This window comes from Protomyctophum bolini (assembly GCF_963924005.1).
Source record: "Protomyctophum bolini genome assembly, chromosome: 6".
In the NCBI taxonomy this organism is placed as follows: domain Eukaryota; kingdom Metazoa; phylum Chordata; class Actinopteri; order Myctophiformes; family Myctophidae; genus Protomyctophum; species Protomyctophum bolini.
The window spans coordinates 50,605,707-50,633,023 of NC_137867.1; the positions used below are offsets into that span (position 1 = coordinate 50,605,707).

Genomic DNA, 27,317 nt, shown 5'->3' on the forward strand with positions numbered 1-27,317 from the left:
CACGCACACACACACACACACACGGCCAGCGTCCACGGCGTGTATTCAATCTGCGCTAAACACAGTGCGTGTTTGCGCGCGCGCGCGTTGTTATTGACGTGAGGCCACGCATGCACGCACGCATCAAGCATGAAGGGTGAGTTTATGATCCGATTTAAATTCAAATTCAAATCAGCTTTTATTGGCGTGAGAGAAAACACACGTTTACATTAACGAAGCAACGCTTTTTAGAATGTTGTGAAAACAGTTGAAAACGGTTTGTTTTTTTACCTCCTTCATGATGATGATGGTTCCCTGTTCTTTGAGGTGTCTATTTGTACGTCTCTAAATGTTATGATGAATTTAACAAGGTGCATGGACCCTCTTGTAAACAAGTGTAATGCTTCATGGTGTCGTCCACTCACAGTTAATAGTGTTGGTATTGAGTTGTGCTTGAAATGTACTGGAATTCTGCAAACTGTTGTGGAGGTACAGCATTATGTAAACAAAGTATACAGTTGGAGGTACAGCATTGTGTAAACATAAAGTATATACAGTTGGAGGTACAGCATTGTGTAAACAAAGTATACAGTTGGAGGTACAGCATTGTGTAAACATAAAGTATATACAGTTGGAGGTACAGCATTGTGTAAACATAAAGTATATACAGTTGCAGGTACAGCATTGTGTAAACATAAAGTATATACAGTTGGAAGTACAGCATTGTGTAAACATAACGTAGCTCTAAAGCCTATTTAAATGGAATAGAAAGACCTTCCTGTGATCCATTTAATGCCTTTGCATTAGTTAATGAATGAATGCAAAGGCATTATATGGACCAGAGCTACAAAACCCTCACATTTATAGCAGCTCTGTTTACATGCTGTGCAGTAGGTCTATAGATCTACTTGGTACAGATAGTATAGTCCTTAGGGTGGTTGTATTCTCTTGGCTTTTTTGTCGTTGGTCATATAGTTTGTGTGTGTGTGTGTGTGTGTGTGTGTGATCCATAAGCTAAATGTAGCTACCGGCTAACATACACTGTAGTGTCCACGGGGGTGAGATAAGCTAACGGTTAGCATGTAGCTAAAGGCTAACGTTACACTAGTCTCCAAGGGGAAGAGAGAAGCTAACGGTTAGCATGTAGCTACAGGCTAACAGTACAGTACTGTAGTGTCCAAGGGGAAGAGAGAAGCTAACGGTTAGCTGCAGGCTAACATTACACTGTAGTCTCCATAAAGGGTGTTTAGCTATGATGACCATAAGAAAACTGAAGCTACATTAATACAGAATAATATAACATTTCATTACATGACATGCAGCTTTACAGAGAATGGAGCAAATAAAGGCATAACACATTAAAATAATAACAGTAATGCAATACAGTGAGGACATGAATAACAATGCTTTTAGTTTACAGTGAGGACACTGTAACAAGGATTTATTAAATAATAATAAATAATAACAGTAATGCAATACAGTTGAGGACATGAATAACAAGGATTTTAGTTTCAAGCGGTTTTGAACGAGTCAAGGGATTTGCATGTCTTAATGGCTGTTGGTAGGGCGGTCCACATTTTGGTGGCATAGGAGCGAAATTAATTTAGTCCCTTATTTGTGCTGAATCTGGGTTGCACATGGTTTGTTGCACTCCCTCTGGTGTTGTGGGTGTGGACTTCGTTTACATTAAGGAAGTATTTATAGACAGGTACATGGGTATCTTAGTGAAGTATTTAGACAGGTACATGGGTATCTTGGTGCTGTAGCGAATCTTGTGGACCAGACCCATTGCAAGATGCTGTACTCTGTCGATAACTCTAATATCAAAAGCCGGAGAAGACGATGCAATGAGTAAATGACCTCACACATTATGTGAAAGTGAAATATCCCTTTAGGCATAATGTGACCGTGGGTGTGTTGTGTGTACAGTAACAACACCCACGCTCCACAACCTTTATTTTGAAGACAAACTATTTGGGTAAAGTGATGATAATATAAGAACACATTAACCCATTTAAACCTGCGGACGATTCTACAAATGTCTTCTAAATCCTGAAAGTTTTCTGAAAAACCTACAACACATACCTAAACATTATGTTTCTGTGTCAGTGGTGCTCAATGGACCCCCAGAATTGTCTGTATTTGGCCACCGACCCACATCTGAAAATATGTTTTTGACCCCCGGGCCCCAAAAGTTAAAAACGTTTGCTCTAAAAGAATATATACTCGAAGATTTGCACCACATTTTCACGATTTTTCGAAACGGGCAGTCCTACAAGCTTATAGCGCGGCACTCGGTGCCACACTATGAGCTTGTAGGTCTGCTATTTTTCAATAGTTAAAGTATAACATATTGCTTAACACCGCCCAGAATGGATTCAACCATTGTAAAGTCAACTTTGATGAGGCATGTCATGTCATGATTGTTCCAGCAAGTTCTGCACGATTATTTCTCAAATATGAATATATTTTCCACAAAAATATTTTTTGTGTTTAGTCTGTACTAGTTGCTGAACATTACTACATTAATTATATATAAATATGTATTGTCTTTAGTCTGTACTAGTTGCTGAACATTACTACATTAATTATATATAAATATGTATTGTCTTTAGTCTGTAGTTGCAGAACATTACTACATTAATTATATATAAATATGTATTGTCTTTAGTCTGTAGTTGCTGAACATTACTACATTAATTATAATATAAATATGTATTGTCTTTAGTCTGTAGTTGCTGAACATTACTACATTAATTATATATAAATATGTATTGTTGCTGTTCTTTCTGCTGTCTTAAGTGCAATAAGGGTTTTGTTGTGCAATAACAGCTGCAATTACATGTTAGGTTAGGCAATGTTAAATACATTTTATGTTTTTAAATTGGACCTAGTCCTAGACTAGTCCTAGTCCTCTTGTAGTCCTAGTCCTAGACTAGTACTAGTCCTCTAGTAGTAGGCACTGGGGAGGTACTGGACATTTCATATCACACACACACCATGAGACTACTATAATAATTAATACTAATGTAATCTTCTCATAACTCTTTTCAAACAGAGATGACGGAATCCTGATCAAGACTTCTCGCTGGTGATTTCTCCACCAATCGGACGTCTCGCTGGTGATTTCTCCACCAATCGGACGTCTCGCTGGTGATTTCTCCACCAATCAGACGTCTCGGCGGTGATTTCTCCACCAATCGGACGTCTCGGTGGTGATTTCTCCACCAATCGGACGTCTGGGCAGTGATTCCTCCACCAATCGGACGTCTCGGCGGTGATTCCTCCACCAATCAGACGTCTGGGCGGTGATTTCTCCACCAATCAGACGTCTGGGCGGTGATTCCTCCACCAATCATGGCGTTCCTGGACAACCCTGTGATCATCCTGGCCCACATCCGCCAGAGTCATGTGACCAGCGACGACACGGGGATGTGTGAGATGGTCCTGATGGACCAGGATGTGGACATGGAGCGAGGACAGCTCGCCCTGGTGCCCGGAGGGACCGCCCTGGTGCCCGGAGGGACTACCCTGGTGCCGGGGGGGACGGACTGGAGCCAAGGTTAGTATGGAGTGAGGACAGCTGGTCCTGGTGCCAGGAGGAACCGCCCTGGTGCTGGGAGGAACCACCCTGGTGCCAGGAGGAACCGCCCTGGTGCCGGGAGGGACGGACTGGACCTCCGGAACAATGGGATCTCAAGGTTAGTGACTGACTGGAACCGGGAGGGACCGCCCTGGTGCCGGGAGAGACCACCCTGGTGCCGGGGGGGACGGACTGGAGCCAAGGTTAGTATGGAGTGAGGACAGCTGGTCCTGGTGCCGGGAGGGACCGCCCTGGTGCCGGGAGGGACGGAATGGACCTCTGGAACAATGGGATCTTTCTGGACAAGGTTGGTGACCAATGGGGTCAGGGCATAGGTGAGTGTGTGTGTGGGGGTGAATGGGGTTTCTCCATCGCCATGGCAACCAGGAGGCTTTCATATGTTTCATCTCTTCAGGTGACGGAGGAGGAGGGCCTAGCGGGCCGGCAGACTCCCACGGCTGTGAGCTGTCCCAGTCCATGGACATCACGTCCAGCTGGGACTTCGGGATTCGCCGCCGCTCCAACACAGGTATACCCCCCCCACCCCCCGACGGTCCAACACAGGTATACCCCCCCCCCGACGCTCCAACACCCCCCCCCCCCCCCGAAGCTCCAACACAGGTATACCCCCCCCCCCCCCCGACGGTCCAACACAGGTATACCCCCCCCCCGACGCTCCAACACCCCCCCCCCCCCCCCCCCCCCGAAGCTCCAACACAGGTATACCCCCCCCCCCCCCCCCCGACGCTCCAACACAGGTATACCCCCCCCCGACGCTCCAACACCCCCCCCCGACTCTCCAACACAGGTATACCCCCCCCCCCGACGCTCCAACACCCCCCCCCCCCCCCCGACGCTCCAACACCGCCCACCCCCCCCCCCCGACGCTCCAACACAGTTATACCCCCCCCGACGCTCCAACACCCCCCCCCCCCCCCCGACGCTCCAACACAGTTATACCCCCCCCCGACGCTCCAACAACCCCCCCCCCCCCCGACGCTCCAACACAGGTATACCCCCCCACCCCCCCCCCCCGACGCTCCAACACAGTTATACCCCCGCCGACGCTCCAACACCCCCCCCCCCCCCCCGACGCTCCAACACAGGTATACCCCCCCCCACCCCCCCCCCCGACGCTCCAACACAGTTATACCCCCCCCGACGCTCCAACACCCCCCCCCCCGACGCTCCAACACCGCCCACCCCCCCCCCCCGACGCTCCCCCACCGATTCGGCCATTTTGGTCCAAATTTAAGGATTTCCTCAGAAAGACCTTGCGGTCTTGTTTACATTCTGGTCCATGCACTCAGACATACAGTGGGTCAGCTCCTCTTCCTGACCTCTGACCTGCTAGGCCTGTTTTAAGGGAGGCCAGTGATGTTTCACACCCATAAGACCTGTCGGCCAGCGGCCTACTGGAGAACGATGCAACTTGGGAACCTAATAATACCCGTTGTTAACTGTCTGTCTGTCTGTCTGTCTGTGTCCCACATGGAGATCTCTGTAACTGTCTGTCTGTCTGTCTGTGTCCCACATGGAGATCTCTGTATCTGTCTGTCTGTGTCCCACATGGAGATCTCTGTATCTGTCTGTCTGTCTCTGTCTGTGTCCCACATGGAGATCTCTGTATCTGTCTGTCTGTCTGTCTGTCTGTCTGTCTGTGTCCCACATGGAGATCTCTGTATCTGTCTGTCTGTCTGTCTGTCTGTGTCCCACATGGAGATCTCTGTATCTGTCTGTGTGTGAAGAGGGCAAAATGACTGACTGTGGTAGGCTAATCAATTGTCAGGTGTGAGGTTGCCATGGCAATCAATTGGCTGAAGCAGAGGCTGGTGAGGTGATTTATGCTTTTGTGGTGGTTCTGGAGAACCGTGTGTCCGACCGACTGGAGTCCTCCCTGCGGGGGTGTGTGGAACGCGTGTGTGGAATATGAAGTCGGCGGGGCGAACGCTTCTGGAGTTACGTTTTTAAAAGTAATCAGTCAAGTAAGCACTGAGGGCACTGAGGGCAGAGCTGCATGTAGCATTCTGTAAGCACTGAGGGCACTGAGGGCAGAGCTGCATGTAGCATTCTGTAAGCACTGAGGGCACTGAGGGCAGAGCTGCATGTAGCATTCTGTAAGCACTGAGGGCACTGAGGGCAGAGCTGCATGTAGCATTCTGATTGTCAGACCTGGTGGTCATTTGGTCCCAGGCCTAGAAGAGGTCCAATTACTTTGTTTTTGGAGATTTGGAGCTTATTCTTCTGTGCCGTTAAGATGTTTGGTGTGAAGTTGGAGGTTGAAATGTGGTATTCGGCGCCAGAGGGGGCGCCAGAGGGAGTCCAAAGGCTTTTTTTTTTTTTTTTTTACAAAACTACTTAGATTTCACTTTCACGTTTGTTTGTAGTCCTAGAGTAAAATATGTAGTTTTCACTGTAGTTCCTTTTGGCTCCCTTTGGGTTCTATTGGGTGTTTTACTACTGAAGGTTAAATCTGAACCGTTGGGGTGTTTTACTACTGAAGGTTAAATCTGAACCGTTGGGGTGTTTTACTACTGAAGGTTAAATCTGAACCGTTGGGGTGTTTTACTACTGAAGGTTAAATCTGAACCGTTTGGGGTGTTTTACTACTGAAGGTTAAATCTGAACCGTTTGGGGTGTTTTACTACTGAAGGTTAAATCTAAACCGTTTGGGGTGTTTTACTACTGAAGGTTAAATCTGAACCGTTGGGGTGTTTTAATACTGAAGGTTAAATCTGAACCGTTGGGGTGTTTTACTACTGAAGGTTAAATCTGAACCGTTGGGGTGTTTTACTACTGAAGGTTAAATCTGAACCGTTGGGGTGTTTTAATACTGAAGGTTAAATCTGAACCGTTGGGGTGTTTTACTACTGAAGGTTAAATCTGAACCGTTGGGGTGTTTTAATACTGAAGGTTAAATCTGAACCGTTGGGGTGTTTTACTACTGAAGGTTAAATCTGAACCGTTGGGGTGTTTTACTACTGAAGGTTAAATCTGAACCGTTGGGGTGTTTTACTACTGAAGGTTAAATCTGAACCGTTGGGGTGTTTTACTACTGAAGGTTAAATCTGAACCGTTGGGGTGTTTTACTACTGAAGGTTAAATCTGAACCGTTGGGGTGTTTTACTACTGAAGGTTAAATCTGAACCGTTGGGGTGTTTTACTACTGAAGGTTAAATCTGAACCGTTGGGGTGTGTTGAGACTGGAGGTTTTAACCGTGGGTTTTAGGGTGCTAAAGGAATCATGACATGAAATATGTTTTTGTATTTATTTTATTTATTTATTTTATTTTTCTGGTTTTCTGAGCTCAACTGCACCCAGAACTTCAGAACACACAGAGAAAACCACAGAACACCCACTGAATGTTCAAAGGTCAGGTTGTGTTTGGGTGTAACTGAGTCCATAAAACCTATAAGAATAAATAAAAATAAAAATAAATGAAAATTAATGACATGAAACCTTTATTACTAGAGGTTTAAATCTGAATATTGGGTGTTGCGGTATTTAAGATATATATATATATATATATATATATATATATATATATATATAAACGTTAATGCTGAAGACGGATTGTCTCATCAGGAAGTCAACCAGAGAAGCTCAACAAACCTGGTCTGGCTGGTAAGGTCTGAAGTTCTCCAATGTTCTCCTAATGTTCTCCACACGCATATTGATCATGTTATGTCCTTATAAGGTGTGTCCACACGCATATTGATCATGTTATGTCCTTATAAGGTGTGTCCACACGCATATTGATCATGTTATTTCCTGTGGCGTTGGTGAGCTGCTCAAGAACTGTAGCCATTCTGATGGAGGTCGACTCGTATCTAACGTTATTTTGTCCACATTTTTACAGAATCTTTCTTTCTTTCTTTCTTTCTCCTCTTGCAGCACAGAGACTGGAGCGTCTGAGGAAAGAACGTCAAAACCAAATCAAATGCAAAAACATTCAATGGAAGGAGAGAAGCTGCTCTACGTCTACTGGTACTGTTGTTATTAATATTATTATTATTAGTAGTAGTAGTAGTAGTAGTAGTATATGGAAAGCAAAGTTACTATGTTTACCCAGGGTAACTGGACTAAGCTCAAGAACTTGTTTACAGCCAGGCCCTGCTCATAGAACATTTCATGGTAGAGGTTCAATGCCTTGCTCAAGGGCACTTCCCCGGTCCGGGGATACGAACTAGCGACCTTCCAATATCAAAACCGCTCCGCAAACAGTTGGGCCAGCGCTGCCTCAACATATAAGTATCTGTCCTCACAGTGGACGACCTTGGCTTGCCACCGCTGCCTCAACATATAAGTATCTGTCCTCACAGTGGACGACCTTGGCTTGCTGTTTGAGAAGAGGGACTTCAGAGAGCGATCCAGGACCTCTGGGAGCTCCACTCTGTCGCTGCGTCTGGAGCAATGTCCGCAGCAGCTCAACAACCCCTTCAACGAGTACTCCAAGTTCGACGGCAAGGTGAGACCTTCTGCTTTATCCCGTTCTGACCTGAGATCAGATTCTATAAAATGTCTTCTACATCCTGACAGTTTACCATTCTGACCTGAGATCAGATTCTATAAAATGTCTTCTACATCCTGACAGTTTACCATTCTGATCTGAGATCAGATTCTAAAAATGTCTTCTACAAACAGTTTTCTGAAAAAGCTATGTTTCTATGTCAGTCGTTCTTCGATTTTTCAAAAAATAACAGATCTTCAAGCTCGTAGCGCGCCACCGAGTGGTGCGCTATGAGCTTGTAGATCTGCTATTTTTCAATAGCTAAAGCATAGCGTAATGCTAACACCAAAAGGGGTTCCCATCCCAAAATGGGTTAACACTAGCATGTCTGAACTTAACTCACCTACTACTCTGACGGCTAACGGTCAGGATGACCGTGTCTTTCCATTGGCCACTCTCTCCCTGCATTTCTTCTCCCATTGGCCACTCTCTCCCTGCATCTCTTCTCCCATTGGCCACTCTCTCCCTGCATCTCTTCTAATGCTCTTCACACCTCCCCCCCCCCCCACCCCGCCATTGTCTTCTAAATGTCACATTCCAACTAATTCAAGGCAGTTTCAGGACAACTCAAGTATTTTTTTCTTTTTCATTTCAGTTTACAGAACTATAATTATAGTGACGGTGTGAGCGCTATATTGAATACCCTTGCACAGCAAACACTGTCCGAAAAAAGAAAAGCAAGGCAAAGACATTAAAAAACAAGCAGTAATGCAATACAGTGAGGACATGAATAACAAAAAATAAAAGATCAATTAAAAGCAATGTTGTAGAAGTGGGTCTTGAGCTGTGCTTTAAAAATGTCTGTCGAAGGTGCCTGTCGAAGGTACAGTGGGAGCTTGTTCCATGCCGACGGCCCGTAGAAGCAAAAAGCTGCTTCCCCGTATTTTTTAGTTGCCATTTTGTTAGGCAAAGCAAGCAGGCCAGCAGTGGAAGACCTTAGGGGGTGGTTTGGGACATATTTAGGCAGGCAGTCATGTAGGTAGGAAGGTGTAGCCTACATTTACATGAGAGAAAGAAAAGGAGAGAGCCGTGCGTGCAAATCAGTTCCACTGGTCGCTTGCAGAAAAGGACAGAACTAACCGCTATCTTTTGACTGACAAAACATTTAGACGTTCGGGAGGTTGGAATGATTTCAAACACTGTCATTTGTATTTGGAATCGCATCGGCAAGCATTCTCGCTCCAAGGAAAGGACATTTCGGTCCTTATTGTTCATATCAGAAAGTGTATCTGTTGATGCAGATGGTGACTGTGTGTGTGCGTGTGCGTTTGCGTGTGCGTGCGTGTGTGCTCACGTGTGTGTGCGTGTGTGTGTGTGCGTGTGTGTGTGTGTGTGTGTGTGTGCGTGTGTGTGTGTGTGTGTGTGTGTGTCCACAGGGTCACATCGGCACCACGGCCACCAAGAAGATCGACGTGTATCTCTCCATGCTGATTGGTCAGGATAAGCTCCACCCCATGACGGTGGTGACCATCGCCAACGCCCGCGTGCACGACCTCATCGGACTGATCTGCTGGCAGTACACAGGGGAGGGGCGCGAGCCCAAACTAAAGTATAAATACTTAATACTACGCCTAAATACTTAACCCAGTACACAGGGGAGGGGCGCAAGCCCAAACTAAAGTATAAATACTTAATACTACGCTTAAATACTTAACCCAGTACACGGAGAGGGGCGCGAGCCCAAACTAAAGTATAAATACTTAACCCAGTACACGGAGAGGGGCGCGAGCCCAAACTAAAGTATAAATACTTAACCCAGTACACAGGGGAGGGGCGCGAGCCCAAACTAAAGTATGCATCAATGTAAATGGATCAGAGTTAGCCAAAGCTAAATTTCATCTTTAGTCCCTGTTAGGCAGGCTCTTAAAAAATGAATGATAAAAGAAAGACAGTGTGTATTGTGCAGGCACCCAACACCATGTCCATAGAAAAACACAATACAATACAATACAATACAGGAACAGATCAACATGGTACAGGGGACAGAACAACTGTAAAGTGAGAAATGACACCGGTGATGAATACTAATTAGTGCTGATAGTTACTCATGATTACAGATTTGAATTGTTTTTAGCCAACTTTTCAGGTTGAATTTGAAGGTCAGATAGTTGGAGGTCTCTCTTAATTCTGTGGGGAGACTGTTCCAGTGATGGGAGGCTCTAACAGAGACTGTTCCAGTGATGGGAGGCTCTAACAGAGACTGTTCCAGTGATGGGAGGCTCTAACAGAGAAGACTGTTTTACCAAACACACTACGTCTGATTGGCACGTCACAGTCCCCTCTGGTAGTTGCCCTTGTTGCTCTGTCACCACTGTCCCTTCGATCTATGAACTGGTTCAGTGGTGGAGGTTCAAGTCCATTTAAGATCTTAAAAATGAGCCAAGTATCTGCAAAGTGTTTAAAGCTGTTAAAATTAATTAAGTTGCACTTAATTTTTAGATGCGGGAGGCAAACGAATTCCCTCAAAACACAGTTTTTAGATGCGGGAGGCAAACGAATTCCCTCAAAACACAGTTTTTAGATGCGGGAGGCAAACGAATTCCCTCAAAACACAGTTTTTAGATGCGGGAGGCAAACGAATTCCCTCAAAACACAGTTTTTAGATGCGGGAGGCAAACGAATTCCCTCAAAACACAGTTTTTAGATGCGGGAGGCAAACGAATTCCCTCAAAACACAGTTTTTAGATGCGGCAGGCAAACGAATTCCCTCAAAACACAGTTTTTAGATGCGGCAGGCAAACGAATTCCCTCAAAACACAGTTTTTAGATGCGGCAGGCAAACGAATTCCCTCAAAACACCGTTTTTAGATGCGGGAGGCAAACGAATTCCCTCAAAACACAGTTTTTAGATGCGGGAGGCAAACGAATTCCCTCAAAACACAGTTTTTAGATGCGGGAGGCAAACGAATTCCCTCAAAACACAGTTTTTAGATGCGGGAGGCAAACGAATTCCCTCAAAACACAGTTTTTAGATGCGGGAGGCAAACGAATTCCCTCAAAACACAGTTTTTAGATGCGGGAGTGAAACGAATTCCCTCAAAACACCGTTTTTAGATGCGGGAGGCAAACGAATTCCCTCAAAACACCGTTTTTAGATGCGGGAGGCAAACGAATTCCCTCAAAACACAGTTTTTAGATGCGGGAGGCAAACGAATTCCCTCAAAACACCGTTTTTAGATGCGGGAGGCAAACGAATTCCCTCAAAACACAGTTTTTAGATACGGGAGGCAAACGAATTCCCTCAAAACACAGTTTTTAGATGCGGGAGGCAAACGAATTCCCTCAAAACACAGTTTTTAGATGCGGGAGGCAAACGAATTCCCTCAAAACACAGTTTTTAGATGCGGGAGGCAAACGAATTCCCTCAAAACACAGTTTTTAGATGCGGGAGGCAAACGAATTCCCTCAAAACACAGTTTTTAGATGCGGGAGGCAAACGAATTCCCTCAAAACACAGTTTTTAGATGCGGGAGGCAAACGAATAGAAAAAGAAAAAGAAAAGTAGTTAAAATATAGTCTAAGCTAAACTTTTAAGATTTTATATTATGCACATGCCATGGTCACATAACCATTATATGTTGAGTGCATGCTTTGATGGTTATTTACAGTTACAGTTTTATAATCAGTTTTGATGAGTAAACCTTTGTGGAGATCTTCTCTGTGCCATTCAGGATGGAAAATGAAATCCATTTGGATTTGGGGAGAAGTTTAAGTCAGGCTGCATGATATATCGAACATGTACCTTCATCAGAGTGGAGAATATAAGTATAAATCAAGTTGAGCAAAGCCACTCTTCTCTGCCCCTCTCTCTAACAGACACAGTTAACGATGCTTGTCAAGTGCCTGCCAGACAGACAATCAGATGACATGAAGGCAGGTGTAGAGTAGAGTGTAGACTAGTGAACTGAACATGTTCTCTTTATATCAAGTACTTCATACCAGCCCCTTATGAAACAACTTCTCCCCAAATCCAAATGGATTTCCATCCTGAATGGCACTGAGAAGATCTCCACAAAGGTTTACTCATCAAAACTGATTATAAAACTGTAACCATCAAAGCATGCACTCAACATATAATGGTTATGTGACCATGGCATGTGCATAATATAAAATCTTAAAAGTTTTATCTGATATTGATTAAAAACAAAAATGGGGGGGGGGGGGGGGGTGAGTTCGATTAATCGATTATTAATCGCCAGAGCTGTCGACTATTCGATTTGGCTGATGGTCACTTTGTGGCATCCCTAGTCCTGGATAAGCCCAAAGCTTATTGATACCGGGTAATCCGTAAGCTTGTTATCTGATTTCTTTCGGTTATCTGTTATCAAGCTCCAACAAATTAAAATCACATCCAGAGATTGTGTTTCGCCTGCAAACCAAACAACATGTGACATTTTATGATAATTTATGATTGAATGCAATGTTTTAATGTATTGATGTTCTTGTACAGCGAGAACGTGTCGTCGTACTGCCTCCACATCGCCGAGGATGACGGCGAGGTGGACACTGACTTCCCTCCGCTCGACTCCAACGAACCCATCCATAAGTTTGGCTTCAGCACGCTGGCTCTGGTGGAGAAGTACTGTTCCCCTGGATTACTGTCCAAACAGAGTCTGTTTGTTAGGATGTAAGTATTACTACTGCTACTGCTGCTACTACTACTACCAGTAAGACGCGCAAACGCGGGAAGCGAACGCAGCTGAGACCCTGCAGATCATGTCTGTCTGTGTGTCTGTCCCGCTGTTACTGTATATGTGGACCTGGCCCCTTTTGTGGCCATATATGGAGCTGAGTGGACCTGGCCCCTTTTGTGCCCATATATGGAGCTGAGTGATTGCTGATGCAACACACTCCATATTTGGACAGACACACACACACACACACACACACACACACACACACACACACACACACACACACACACACACACACAGACAGACAGACAGACATGATCTGCTAGGTCTCATAGTAAGTGCTCATTGCGTTCGCAACCAGTAAGACGCGCAAACGCGGGAAGCGAACGCAGCTCGTACATATTTGGGTTTTTTAAGATTTAAGGAGTCCCCAAAGCAGCTCCATATATGGGCACTAAGGCTGCAACAACGAATCGATTAAATCGATTAAAATCGATAATTGAATTCGTTGCCAACGAATTATCTTAGCGATTATTATCGCGGGTGTTTTCCAACATTAAAATGTAACATAAAGCTGCTTTCTTTTTACCGTTCAGTAACGGCACTAGGCTGAACGAACAATATGCAACGGGTCGTATAAACACAACACAAGATTGTCTTGAACGTGACCAGAGCAGCTCCCCCCCCCCCCCCCACACACACCGCAACGATCCTGTTGCAACGTTAGCTTGCTAGCCTAGCAAGGTTGTGTTTACTGTTGATATAGCAGCTATCGCTAACATGAGGAACAGAAACAAGTCCTCTTTGGCTCTCCGTGTTCATCGGATTCTTTATCTTACATAAAGAAATACGAGCGACCTGTTAAAGAAGTTAAGAACACAGCGTGGGGACAGAAGTCACAGTGACAGACTTGTACTGAGCGTGCCGTATGTGACTGAGCATTGCGGGCTGAGAGGACTCCCCCCTCCGCTCCCCAGGCTCAGGAGGGAGGGGGCTGTTTGACTGTACTGTGCGCTGGGCAGGAGCATGTCTTAACGGTAGAACGGAGCGGCACTAAAAGTCAGCATTGCAAAAATAAAAAGTATGATTTTATAGTAATGATTTATATAAAAGTAAGTCAATTCTGTCTTTCATATATTTGATTTATCCATGAATATTTTTCTTCACAGTTAGGTTTGTGGGCAGGGGGTGCTTAGGGGGTAAAGGGTCTGTAACAGAGTACAAAAATGGAACCAAATGGACTCAACATTGATTTTACAATAGAAATTAAAATATAAAAATTGGGGTCCCAGAGATAGAAATGGAAAGAAAGACAGTCAGCTATACACGGTCAACATTACAGATTACAGTATCATTACAAGTAGGAATGGCAATGAAATCAAATTGGATAAAAAAGGGGGTAACATATTAATTTTGAAGGAGTATTCATTTTTATTATCTTTATTGTTAGTTACAACATGCCTAAAATAACTTGAAGCTAATTTTTTTAAGTAATTGCAAAAAGGTGCCATAATCCGATTAATCGATTCATCGTTTAAATAATCGGCCGATGAACCGATTATGAAATTAATCGTTAGTTGCAGCCCTAGGGCACAAGTTGGACCATGCCAGTCATGTCACCATGACTCAGCCATAACCATATAAGGAGTCCCCAAAGCAGCTCCATATATGGGCACAAAAGCGTGACACACGGACAGACAGACAGACATTATCTGCTAGGTCTCATAGTAAGTGCTCACTGCGTTCGCAACTACTACTGCTACTGCTACTGCAGTATAATTTATACAGACAGACGAGGCATGAGTAATGCCTGTTCAAAGTGCCTGTTATCGCTGCTTGCAGCTATAGTATTTGTAACAGTTTTTCAGGTAATGGTCCATAGATTGTGTGTAGAACATTTCACGCAAATTGCTCCAAAATCCCGGCAGAAAATCAGGTTGCCTTAAAGGGACACCCTTTTTGCAAAAAAATATATGTTAATGACGTTTAGAAGCTTTAGAACACTTTCCTGGGGGTCTTTATGTGTGTAATATGTGGTTTTAGATATTTTAGATTGTAGCAGTGAGCCTGTTGTCTCTGATGTCATGGACACTGGGCTCACTTCCTTCCTGGACTACATGTTGTCTCAGTAAGACAGCTCTCCCCCCTATCCACAAGGAGGAGCAGTGCACCAAAGAATTATGGGAATTGTAGTCCAGGAAGGTAGTGAGACCAGTGTCCATGACATCAGAGACAACAGGCTCACTGCTACAATCTAAAATATCTAAAACCACATACTGCACACATAAATACCCCCAGGAAAGTGTTCTAAAGCTTCTAAACGTCATTAACATATATTTTTTTGCAAAAAGGGTGAAGTGTCCCTTTAATGCCTGACATCCAGCACCTGGCCTGAATATAGGCATTGAGATGTGCACACAATCTTCTCTGTGAGAAAATCAGGTATAAGCATTTTTTTAACTTTTTTTGTTTTTGAGAAGAGGGCTAATAAAAGGTACAGGTATGGTGTGTGCGATATTAATTGTGAGATTACCATAATGATGGTAATCATTAAAGGACCACATTTCAACCCATCTTCATATAGCAGGATAATATGTCTATACAGCTCATTACTGTGCGGAAATATACATAAATCTTCGTGTTTGAGCACAAAAAGCATTTTGAGAACCCACAAATTTCAGCGCTTCGCGCGCACACTGTGCGGCCCCCCACACACAAGCATTCTATAGTTGTGGCCCCCGGCCTCATCTAATTGCTGTAAAGTGACATAAGCATAATTATGACGCTGCAAGTATGTATTAGGGGCAGAAGAAGAATTGTCATTGGCTCATAAAACCCTCTCTCAGTAATGCGTTGTCTATGTCTCTCTCTCTCTCTCTCTCTCTCTCTCTCTCTCTCTCTCTCTCTCTCTCTCTCTCTCTCTCTCTCAGTAATGCGTTGTCTGTCTCTCTCTCTCTCTCTCTCTCTCTCTCTCTCTCTCTCTCTCAGTAATGCGTTGTCTGTCTCTCTCTCTCTCTCTCTCTCTCTCTCTCTCTCTCTCTCTCTCTCTCTCTCTCTCTCTCTCTCTCTCTCAGTAATGCGTTGTCTGTCTCTCTCTCTCTCTCTCTCTCTCTCTCTCTCTCTCAGTAATGCGTTGTCTCTCTCTCTGTCTCTCTCTCTCAGTAATGCTTTGTCTATGTCTCTCTCTCTCTCTCTCAGTAATGCGTTGTCTATGTCTCTCTCCCAGTAATGCGGCCCATGGCTTCTCTCTCATCCCGGTGGACAGCCTGAAGGTCACCATGAAGGACATCCTCCAGAAAGCTCTGAAGAAGAGGAAAGGCTCCCAGAAGGGCTCTGGTAAATGTAGTCCATAAAACCCATCTGTAGGACTACAGATAGTATAGAACCACAATCTGCAGTCCATAAAACCACAATCTGTAGTCCATAAAACCACAATCTGTAGTCAAACCACTTCCTGGTGAAATCTGTAGTCAAAACCACTTCCTGGTAAAATATGTAGTCCATAAAACCACTTCCTGGTGAAATCTGCAGTCCATAAAACCACTTCCTGGTCGAATCTTTAGTCCATAAAACCACTTCCTGGTCGAATCTGTAGTCCATAAAACAATTGTGTTCTGATGACTCCCCGTGTTGTGATAGGCTGTTAATGTGTTGTATTAATTCATAATTGTCTCGCTAATATTTACCATAATATTTCCTTTTCTGTTCGTACCCCCCAACCATAATAATAATAATAATAAAACTTTATTTGTATAGCACCTTTCATGACATTAAATGCAGCTCAAAGTGCTTTACAGAAAAATGGAGAATAAAAGAAAAGCAAGGCAACAACATTAAGAACAAGCAGTAATGCAATACAATGAGGACATGAATAACAAAAATAAACCATGGGACGTTATCTGCCAGCTACGTACATATTCATACCCCCACCCCACCCCAACGGCAACACCTCTGTCACCCCCAGCACCAGGATCTTTCCACACGGCCCCATTCACCTCCAGTCAAAGTAGGATGTTCAAAGCCTCATAACTCAGGATCTACGAGAGCTGTCCATGGTTCTGAATCTACGAGAGCTGTCCATGGTTCTGAATCTACGAGAGCTGTCCATGGTTCTGAATCTATGAGAGCTGTCCATGGTTCTGAAACTACGAGAGCTGTCCATGGTTCTGAATCTACGAGAGCTGTCCATGGTTCTGAAACTATGAGAGCTGTCCATGGTTCTGAATCTATGAGAGCTGTCCATGGTTCTGAATCTATGAGAGCTGTCCATGGTTCTGAATCTACGAGAGCTGTCCATGGTTCTGAAACTATGAGAGCTGTCCATGGTTCTGAATCTACGAGAGCTGTCCATGGTTCTGAATCTACGAGAGCTGTCCATGGTTCTGAATCTACGAGAGCTGTCCATGGTTCTGAATCTACGAGAGCTGTCCATGGTTATTTCTCTGGCTCAGATTTAGCTGGATTGAACAACGCGACAATGTTAGCGGCTCAATGCTAAATCCTGGTTACCGCGCTGCTAAAATATGACTATTCAATAGACGATTATATAGCTAATCTATCTGTATTGTGATGAATTGACTCCGCCTGCCCTGTGTTGTGATAGGTCCAAAGTATCGCCTGGAGCGTCAGACGGAGCCCAACGTGGGCGTCGACCTCGACTGTTCCCTGGAGAGCCAATCCACGCTGGAGTTCTGCCTGGTCCGAGAAAACAGTGAGTTCTGATTGGTTAGGTTAGGGTAGGGTTAGGTTAGGGTAGGGTTAAGGTTGTCTAAAGACAGGCTGACGTTATATGGCTGCATTGAAGTGTTGAGCATTGAACAATCTCAATAAATCACTATCATTAATCACAATATCTAATTGAATCGCAATATAAGAAAATAACCAAACAGTCCCGGGGGGGGAGAGTGTATAGGATATACGAAACAAACTAACATTGAGTTGGTTCATGTTGCACATAACATCTGTTCTTTTGGGCACGGTTAAACCAATGGTTTTCGATGGTGACGTAATGACGATATGTTTTAGTGTCGGGAGGATTAAAGGTAATGCTCCTATACATGTATGTAATCTGGCACCACTGCCATATCAGGCACAACTAGTCATTACGTGGGATTTGCTGGGACGAGTCCCGGGCAAAACTAGTACTTGCACGCTCTGCTTGCGCAAGTAATAATAATAATAATAATGTGTTCAGGTTCCAGAGGGGAGGAGAGCTCATAATAATAATAATAATGTGTCCAGGTTCCAGAGGGGAGGAGAGCTCATAATAATAATATTAATAATGTTTCCAGGTTCCAGGGGGGAGGAGAGCTCATAATAATAATAATAATAATAATAATGTTTCCAGGTTCCAGGGGGGAGGAGAGCTCATAATAATAATAATAATAATAATGTTTCCAGGTTCCAGAGGGGATGAGAGCTTATAATAATAATAATAATAATAATAATAATAATAATAATGTGTTCAGGTTCCAGAGGGGATGAGAGCTCATAATAATAATAATAATAATAATAATGTTTCCAGGTTCCAGGGGGGAGGAGAGCTCATAATAATAATAATAATAATAATAATGTGTTCAGGTTCCAGGGGGGAGGAGAGCTCATAATAATAATATTAATAATGTTTCCAGGTTCCAGGGGGGAGGAGAGCTCATAATAATAATACTAATAATAATAATAATGTTTCCAGGTTCCAGGGGGGAGGAGAGCTCATAATAATAATATTAATAATGTTTCCAGGTTCCAGGGGGGAGGAGAGCTCATAATAATAATAATAATAATAATGTTTCCAGGTTCCAGAGGGGAGGAGAGCTCATAATAATAATAATAATAATAATAATAATAATGTTTCCAGGTTCCAGGGGGGAGGAGAGCTCATAATAATAATAATAATAATAATAATAATGTTTCCAGGTTCCAGGGGGGAGGAGAGCTCATAATAATAATAATAATAATGTTTCCAGGTTCCAGAGGGGAGGAGAGCTCATAATAATAATAATAATAATAATAATAATGTTTCCAGGTTCCAGAGGGGAGGAGAGCTCATAATAATAATAATAATAATAATAATAATGTTTCCAGGTTCCAGAGGGGAGGAGAGCTCATAATAATAATAATAATAATAATAATAATAATGTTTCCAGGTTCCAGGGGGGAGGAGAGCTCATAATAATAATAATAATAATAATAATAATAATGATGTTTCCAGGTTCCAGGGGGGAGGAGAGCTCATAATAATAATAATAATAATAATAATGTGTTCAGGTTCCAGAGGGGATGAGAGCTTATAATAATAATAATAATAATAATAATAATAATAATAATGTTTCCAGGTTCCAGAGGGGAGGAGAGCTCATAATAATAATAATAATAATAATAATGTTTCCAGGTTCCAGGGGGGAGGAGAGCTCATAATAATAATAATAATAATAATAATAATGATGTTTCCAGGTTCCAGGGGGGAGGAGAGCTCATAATAATAATAATAATAATAATAATAATAATAATAATGTGTTCAGGTTCCAGAGGGGAGGAGAGCTCATAATAATAATAATAATAATAATGTTTCCAGGTTCCAGGGGGGAGGAGAGCTCATAATAATAATATTAATAATGTTTCCAGGTTCCAGGGGGGAGGAGAGCTCATAATAATAATAATAATAATAATAATAATAATAATAATAATAATAATGTGTTCAGGTTCCAGGGGGGAGGAGAGCTCATAATAATAATATTAATAATGTTTCCAGGTTCCAGGGGGGAGGAGAGCTCATAATAATAATAATAATAATAATAATAATAATAATAATGTTTCCAGGTTCCAGGGGGGAGGAGAGCTCATAATAATAATAATAATAATAATAATAATAATAATGTTTCCAGGTTCCAGGGGGGAGGAGAGCTCATAATAATAATAATAATAATAATAATAATAATAATGTTTCCAGGTTCCAGAGGGGAGGAGAGCTCATAATAATAATAATAATAATAATGTTTCCAGGTTCCAGGGGGGAGGAGAGCTCATAATAATAATAATAATAATAATAATGTTTCCAGGTTCCAGGGGGGAGGAGAGCTCATAATAATAATAATAATAATAATAATAATAATAATGTTTCCAGGTTCCAGGGGGGAGGAGAGCTCATAATAATAATAATAATAATAATGTTTCCAGGTTCCAGAGGGGAGGAGAGCTCATAATAATAATAATAATAATAATGTTTCCAGGTTCCAGGGGGGAGGAGAGCTCATAATAATAATAATAATAATAATGTTTCCAGGTTCCAGAGGGGAGGAGAGCTCATAATAATAATAATAATAATAATAATAATAATGTTTCCAGGTTCCAGAGGGGAGGAGAGCTCATAATAATAATAATAATAATAATAATAATAATGTTTCCAGGTTCCAGGGGGGAGGAGAGCTCATAATAATAATAATAATAATGTTTCCAGGTTCCAGGGGGGAGGAGAGCTCATAATAATAATAATAATAATAATGTTTCCAGGTTCCAGAGGGGAGGAGAGCTCATAATAATAATAATAATGTTTCCAGGTTCCAGAGGGGAGGAGAGCTCATAATAATAATAATAATAATAATAATAATGTTTCCAGGTTCCAGAGGGGAGGAGAGCTCATAATAATAATAATAATAATAATAATAATGTTTCCAGGTTCCAGAGGGGAGGAGAGCTCATAATAATAATAATAATAATAATAATAATGTTTCCAGGTTCCAGGGGGGAGGAGAGCTCATAATAATAATATTAATAATAATAATAATGTTTCCAGGTTCCAGAGGGGAGGAGAGCTCATAATAATAATAATAATAATAATAATAATAATAATAATGATGTTTCCAGGTTCCAGGGGGGAGGAGAGCTCATAATAATAATAATAATAATAATAATAATGTGTTCAGGTTCCAGGGGGGAGGAGAGCTCATAATAATAATAATAATAATAATAATAATAATAATGTTTCCAGGTTCCAGGGGGGAGGAGAGCTCATAATAATAATAATAATAATAATGTGTTCAGGTTCCAGGGGGGAGGAGAGCTCATAATAATAATAATAATAATGATGTTTCCAGGTTCCAGGGGGGAGGAGAGCTCATAATAATAATAATAATAATAATAATAATAATAATAATGATGTTTCCAGGTTCCAGGGGGGAGGAGAGCTCGGAGGAAGACCCTCCTGTAGACATCACGTCGGTTCAGGACATGTTGAGCAGTCATCACTACAAGAGCTTCAAGATCTCCATGATTCACAAGCTACGCTTCACTACGGACGTACAGCTAGGTAAATACATGTACAGTACAGTACATCTCCTTACAACAGTGTTTTACAGGATTTTACCGTGTTAAAATAACACCATAAAACCACCATTGCGCCCCCTAGAGCACTGGTTCCCAAACTCAAGGACCCCCAAATTGCCTCTCCCCCTCCCTTCCTGAAAACTCAGGACGGGAGGGGCTCAAATGCTCATCATGGCCCATAGCACTTACCCCACCCCCATAGTCTTTCTGTAGACTTAGATAGCATTTGATACAGACTTATAGCATGTTATGTAGACAGCACTATAATTACATTGTATGTAGTCATAGCACGTCATAGTACATATGTATAGTAGTATAGATGTATAGTTTATATGTATAGTTTCATTATATAGATATTCCACTGTTACTTTCTTAGCTTACGCATGTTTCTTGATAATGTTTTTATGTGATGTATTCCCATGCTTTTTTGTTCTTGCTTAATGTAAGTCGCTCTGGATTAAGAGCGTCTGCTAAATGCCTAAATTGTAAATTGTAATTGTAATACGCCCCCCATGCGAGGCTGCGAGCGTAGCCTACTCCAGTCACAGAATCACGACATCCGATCGTATCCTGTAACCTTGTGTGTAGAGACATGTTCCCCAACTTCCCCATGATGGACACGGATCTAAAGCCGGGTCTCCCTTCCTTCATCAAACTGTTACTGCGATCGAGACAATGAAAGCAGATATGCGAGAAAGATTAGGCGAGGCGCGCATCATACTCATGAAAGCAGAGTTCTGAAGGTTTAAAGTCACAGACATTGACAGGCAGATATAAAAATGAACACAAATAAATTAATATCCTATAAGTACTACACACCTAATGAAAGCCTTTAGAGAAGGCATGGACCTGAACAACTATTATTCACAAAATAAGGCCTATAGCGACATACTATATACCGTATGAAACAGAAGACTCTCTGCTTTCATAAGAAAAAAACTAATACTGTAATAATAATAACAATCACACCCCTGTGAAGTGAGCAGCACCGCTCACTTCACAGGGGTGTGACTAGCTGTGGCTCTGTCCATGGTTCTGACTTCATGTTGTAGCATTGAGACTAGCTGTGACTCTGTCTATGGTGCTGAATTCATGTTGTAGCATTGAGACTAGCTGTGACTCTGTCCATGGTGCTGAAGTCATGTTGTAGCATTGAGACTAGCTGTGACTCTGTCCATGGTTCTGAATTAATGTTGTAGCATTGAGACTAGCTGTGACTCTGTCCATGGTTCTGAATTAATGTTGTAGCATTGAGACTAGCTGTGACTCTGTCCATGGTTCTGAATTCATGTTGTAGCATTGAGACTAGCTGTGTGACTCTGTCCATGGTTCTGAATTATTGTTGTAGCATTGAGAGACTAGCTGTGACTCTGTCCATGGTTCTGAATGAATGTTGTAGCATTGAGACTAGCTGTGACTCTGTCCATGGTTCTGAATTAATGTTTTAGCATTGAGACTAGCTGTGACTCTGTCCATGGTGCTGAATTCATGTTGTAGCATTGAGACTAGCTGTGACTCTGTCCATGGTGCTGAAGTCATGTTGTAGCATTGAGACTAGCTGTGACTCTGTCCATGGTGCTGAATTCATGTTGTAGCATTGAGACTAGCTGTGACTCTGTCCATGGTGCTGAAGTAATGTTGTAGTATTGAGACTAGTTGTCACTCTGTCCATGGTGCTCAATTCATGTTATAGCATTGAGACTAGCTGTGACTCTGTCCATGGTGCTGAATTCATGTTGTAGCATTGAGACTAGCTGTCACTCTGTCCATGGTGCTGAAGTCATGTTGTAGCATTGAGACTAGCTGTGACTCTGTCCATGGTGCTGAAGTCATGTTGTAGCATTGAGACTAGCTGTGACTCTGTCCATGGTGCTGAAGTAATGTTGTAGCATTGAGACTAGCTGTGACTCTGTCCATGGTTCTGAATTAATGTTATAGCATTGAGACTAGCTGTGACTCTGTCCATGGTTCTGAATTAATGTTGTAGCATTAAGAGACTAGCTGTGACTCTGAAAAAATATTCGGGGCGAGAGGCATGTTGTTGTCAGAGATGTCAGAAATGAAGACGGAAGTAAAGCCATCTGGTCAAAACCACGGATAGCTCCGTAGATTAAAACCACGGAGAGCCTCTTGTAAACAAGTGTAATGTTTTATGGTGTCGTCCACTCACAGTTAACAGTCTTTGTATTGTGTTGTGCTTTAATGTACTGTAATTCTTTGTATTGAGTTGTGCTTTAATGTACTGTAATTCTTTGTATTGAGTTGTGCTTTAATGTACTGTAATTCTTTGTATTGAGTTGTGCTTAAATGTACTGTAATTCTTTGTATCGAGTTGTGCTTTAATGTACTGTAATTCTTTGTATTGAGTTGTGCTTAAATGTACTGTAATTCTTTGTATCGAGTTGTGCTTTAATGTACTGTAATTCTTTGTATCGAGTTGTGCTTTAATGTACTGTAATTTTTTGTATCGAGTTGTGCTTTAATGTACTGTAATTATTTGTATTGAGTTGTGCTTAAATGTACTGTAATTCTTTGTATCGAGTTGTGCTTTAATGTACTGTAATTCTTTGTATTGAGTTGTGCTTTAATGTACTGTAATTCTTTGTATCGAGTTGTGCTTTAATGTACTGTAATTCTTTGTATCGAGTTGTGCTTTAATGTACTGTAATTATTTGTATTGAGTTGTGCTTAAATGTACTGTAATTCTTTGTATTGAGTTGTGCTTTAATGTACTGTAATTCTGCAAACTGTTAATCAATCAATCAATCAATCCCCCCCCCCCCCCCCCCCCCAGGTGTGTCTGGAGAGAAGCTAGAGATCGACCCGGTGGCCAATCAGAAGACCAGCACCAAGTTCTGGATCCGCCAGAAGCCGATCTCCATCGACTCGGACCACCTGTGTGCCTGTGACCTGGTGGAGGAGAGGAGTCCCAGTATGTTCACACACACACACACACACACACACTGTGACCTGGTGGAGGAGAGGAGTCCCAGTATGTTCACACACACACACACACACACACACACACACACACACACTGTGACCTGGTGGAGGAGAGGAGTCCCAGTATGTTCACACACACACACACACACACACACACACACACACACACACACACACACACACTGTGACCTGGTGGAGGAGAGGAGTCCCAGTATGTTCACACACACACACACACACACACACACACACACACACACACACACTGTGACCTGGTGGAGGAGAGGAGCCCCAGTCACAGAGCTGTAAGGGTCCCTTTGATTCCTAACTATCATTTAGCTGGGGACCCCCTGGAACTCCCTGATGGACCCCTGGGGGTCCCAGGACCCCACTTTGGGAACCACTGATATAGACTGTATAAGTCAGTAGATAAGGAGATAACATGTCCTTATACGGAGATAACATGTCCTTATAAGGAGATAATAACATGTCCTTATACGGAGATAACATGTCCTTATAAGGATATGACAACATCCTTATAAGGAGACAACATGTCCTTATAAGGACATAACATGTCCTTATAAGGAGATAACATGTCCTTATAAGGAGATAATAACATGTCCTTATAAGGACATAACATGTCCTTATAAGGAGATAACATGTCCTTATACGGAGACAACATGTCCTTATAAGGAGATAACATGTCCTTATAAGGAGATAACATGTCCTTATAAGGAGACAACATGTCCTTATAAGGAGATAACATGTCCTTATACGGAGATAACATGTCCTTATAAGGATATGACAACATCCTTATAAGGAGATAACATGTCCTTATAAGGAGACAACATGTCCTTATAAGGAGATAATAACAACATGTCCATATAAGGAGATAATAACATAACTTGTCCTTTTAAGGTCATGCCATCTTCAAGCTGACGTACCTCAGTAACCACGACTACAAGGCGCTCTACTTTGAGTCTGACGCCGCAGCGGTCAACGAGATCGTTCTCAAGGTCAGTAGGTCGTTGTGGAGGTCAACGAGATCGTTCAGGTCGTTGTGGAGGTCAGTAGGTGATTGACAGGTCACATGGGTGATTGACAGGTCACATGGGTGATTGACAGGTCACTGGTGTCGCCACCCATGGTTACTTATAGAGGAAGTGACACACGGGGAAAAGGAATCACAAACACAGTGTAGGCATTTATAAATGGTAAATGGTGCATTTATGAATGGTAAATGGTGCATTTATAAATGGTAAATGGTGCATTTATGAATGGTAAATGGTGCATTTATAAATGGTAAATGGTGCATTTATATAGCGCCTTTATCCAAGGCGCTTTACAGAGATTGTGCATTACATTCACACATTCACACACCGATGGCAGTGGAAACCATGCAAGGCACCAACCTGCACATCGGGAGCAATTAGGGGTTCAGTGTCTTGGAGAAGAGGAGCTCTAGGCGCCAGACAACTTTTAACCCATTTAGGCCTGACGTCGAAAATAATAATAAAACGTTCGCTCTGAAAGAACTACATCCTGTTGTTTTTAACTCCTCAGATCAACTACATCCTGTTGTTTTTAACTCCTCAGATCAACTATATCCTGTTGTTTTTAACTCCTCAGATCAACTATATCCTGCTGTTTTTAACTCCTCAGATCAACTACATCCTGTTGTTTTTAACTCCTCAGATCAACTACATCCTGGAGTCCAGGGCGAGCACATCGCGGGCCGACTACTTCGCCCAGAAGCAGCGGAAGTTGAGTCGACGAACCAGCTTCAGCTTCCAGAAGGACAGGAAGTCCACCCAGTAGACCCAGCACTACTGGGTGTGCATCCATCTACTGGGGACCTCCATCTACTGGGGACCCCCTCCATCTGCTGGGGACCCCCTCCATCTACTGGGGACCTCCTCCATCTACTGGGGACCCCCTCCATCTACTGGGGACCTCCTCCATCTACTGGGGACCCCCACCATCTACTGGGGACCTCCATCTGCTGTGGACTCCCTCCATCTACTGGGGACCCCCTCCATCTGCTGGGGACCCCCTCATCTACTGGGGACCTCCTCCATCTACTGGGGACCCCCTCCATCTACTGTGGACTCCCTCCATCTACTGGGGACCCCCTCCATCTACTGGGGACCTCCTCCATCTGCTGGGGACCCCCTCCATCTGCCGGGGACCTCCTCCATCTACTGGGGACCCCCTCCATCTACTGGGGACCTCCTCCATCTACTGGGGACCCCCTCCATCTGCTGTGGACTCCCTCCATCTACTGGGGACCCCCTCCATCTACTGTGGACTCCCTCCATCTACTGGGGACCCCCTCCATCTACTGGGGACCTCCTCCATCTGCTGGGGACCCCCTCCATCTGCCGGGGACCTCCTCCATCTACTGGGGACCCCCTCCATCTGCCGGGGACCTCCTCCATCTACTGGGGACCCCCTCCATCTGCTGTGGACTCCCTCCATCTACTGGGGACCCCCTCCATCTACTGGGGACCTCCTCCATCTACTGGGGACCCCCTCCATCTACTGGGGACCCCCTCCATCTACTGGGGACCCCCTCCATCTACTGGGGACCTCCTCCATCTACTGGGGACCTCCTCCATCTACTGGGGACCCCCTCCATCTGCTGGGGACCCCCTCCATCTTCCGGGGTCTACCAGGGGTCGTTAGAACTACTAGAATATAATTTGGTTTATATAATTTTGGAACCAGTTAGTTAACTAACTGGTTCATATATTGATGTACTGTAATAATGGTTTATATGTTGATGTAATAAAATCACTCTTGATTCTCACAAATCCCTGGTGTCTCCACCTGGTGTCTCCACCTGGTGTCTTCACGTGACCGCTGGTCACCGTCCTGGTGTCTCCACCTGGTGTTGTCACCTGGCCATATTAGGTCAGTTTATAGATTCACATCCTGGTGACCATAAAAGGGTATAGATTCACATCCTGGTTATAGATTCACATCCTGGTTATAGATTCACATCCTGGTTATAGATTCACATCCTGGTGACCATAAAAGGGTATAGATTCACATCCTGGTTATAGATTCACATCCTGGTTATAGATTCACATCCTGATGACCATAAAAGGGTATAGATTCACATCCTGATGACCATAGTCTCATGTAGCCTGATCGAGCACATCACAGCGTGTCTCTGGGCCGTGGGACCATCACTCTGGGCCGTGGGACCATCACTCTGGGCCGTGGGACCATCACTCTGGGCCGTGGGACCATCACTCTGGGCTGTGGGATGAACCATTTAGGCCCGATTTAAGAAAAGTCTTCTAAATCCTGACAGTTCTTTGAAAAGCCTAATGGTTCTAACAATGA

At 43.3% G+C, this 27,317-nt stretch overlaps 1 protein-coding gene across 4 annotated transcripts; it reads left to right on the forward strand.

Annotated features, from left to right (window-relative positions):
• On the forward strand, positions 1 to 25,998 carry mapkap1 (MAPK associated protein 1). Of its 4 annotated transcripts, XM_080766694.1 has the most exons (14): positions 1 to 136; positions 3,038 to 3,541; positions 3,978 to 4,091; positions 7,149 to 7,187; positions 7,458 to 7,550; positions 7,886 to 8,031; positions 9,450 to 9,622; positions 12,524 to 12,700; positions 15,934 to 16,043; positions 17,311 to 17,418; positions 20,869 to 21,009; positions 23,821 to 23,958; positions 24,885 to 24,982; positions 25,662 to 25,998. In XM_080766694.1, exons 2-14 carry the CDS (start codon positions 3,337 to 3,339, stop codon positions 25,782 to 25,784), a joined length of 1,665 nt encoding a protein of 554 aa, XP_080622820.1. In that variant the 5' UTR covers positions 1 to 136; positions 3,038 to 3,336; the 3' UTR covers positions 25,785 to 25,998. The 4 variants fall into 4 exon arrangements, with proteins under 4 accessions (XP_080622820.1, XP_080622821.1, XP_080622822.1 ...); XM_080766695.1 differs by lacking the exon at positions 7,149 to 7,187; XM_080766696.1 differs by lacking the exons at positions 1 to 136; positions 3,038 to 3,541 and adding an exon at positions 3,705 to 3,765.
• The last annotated feature ends 1,319 nt before the right edge of the window (positions 25,999 to 27,317 follow it).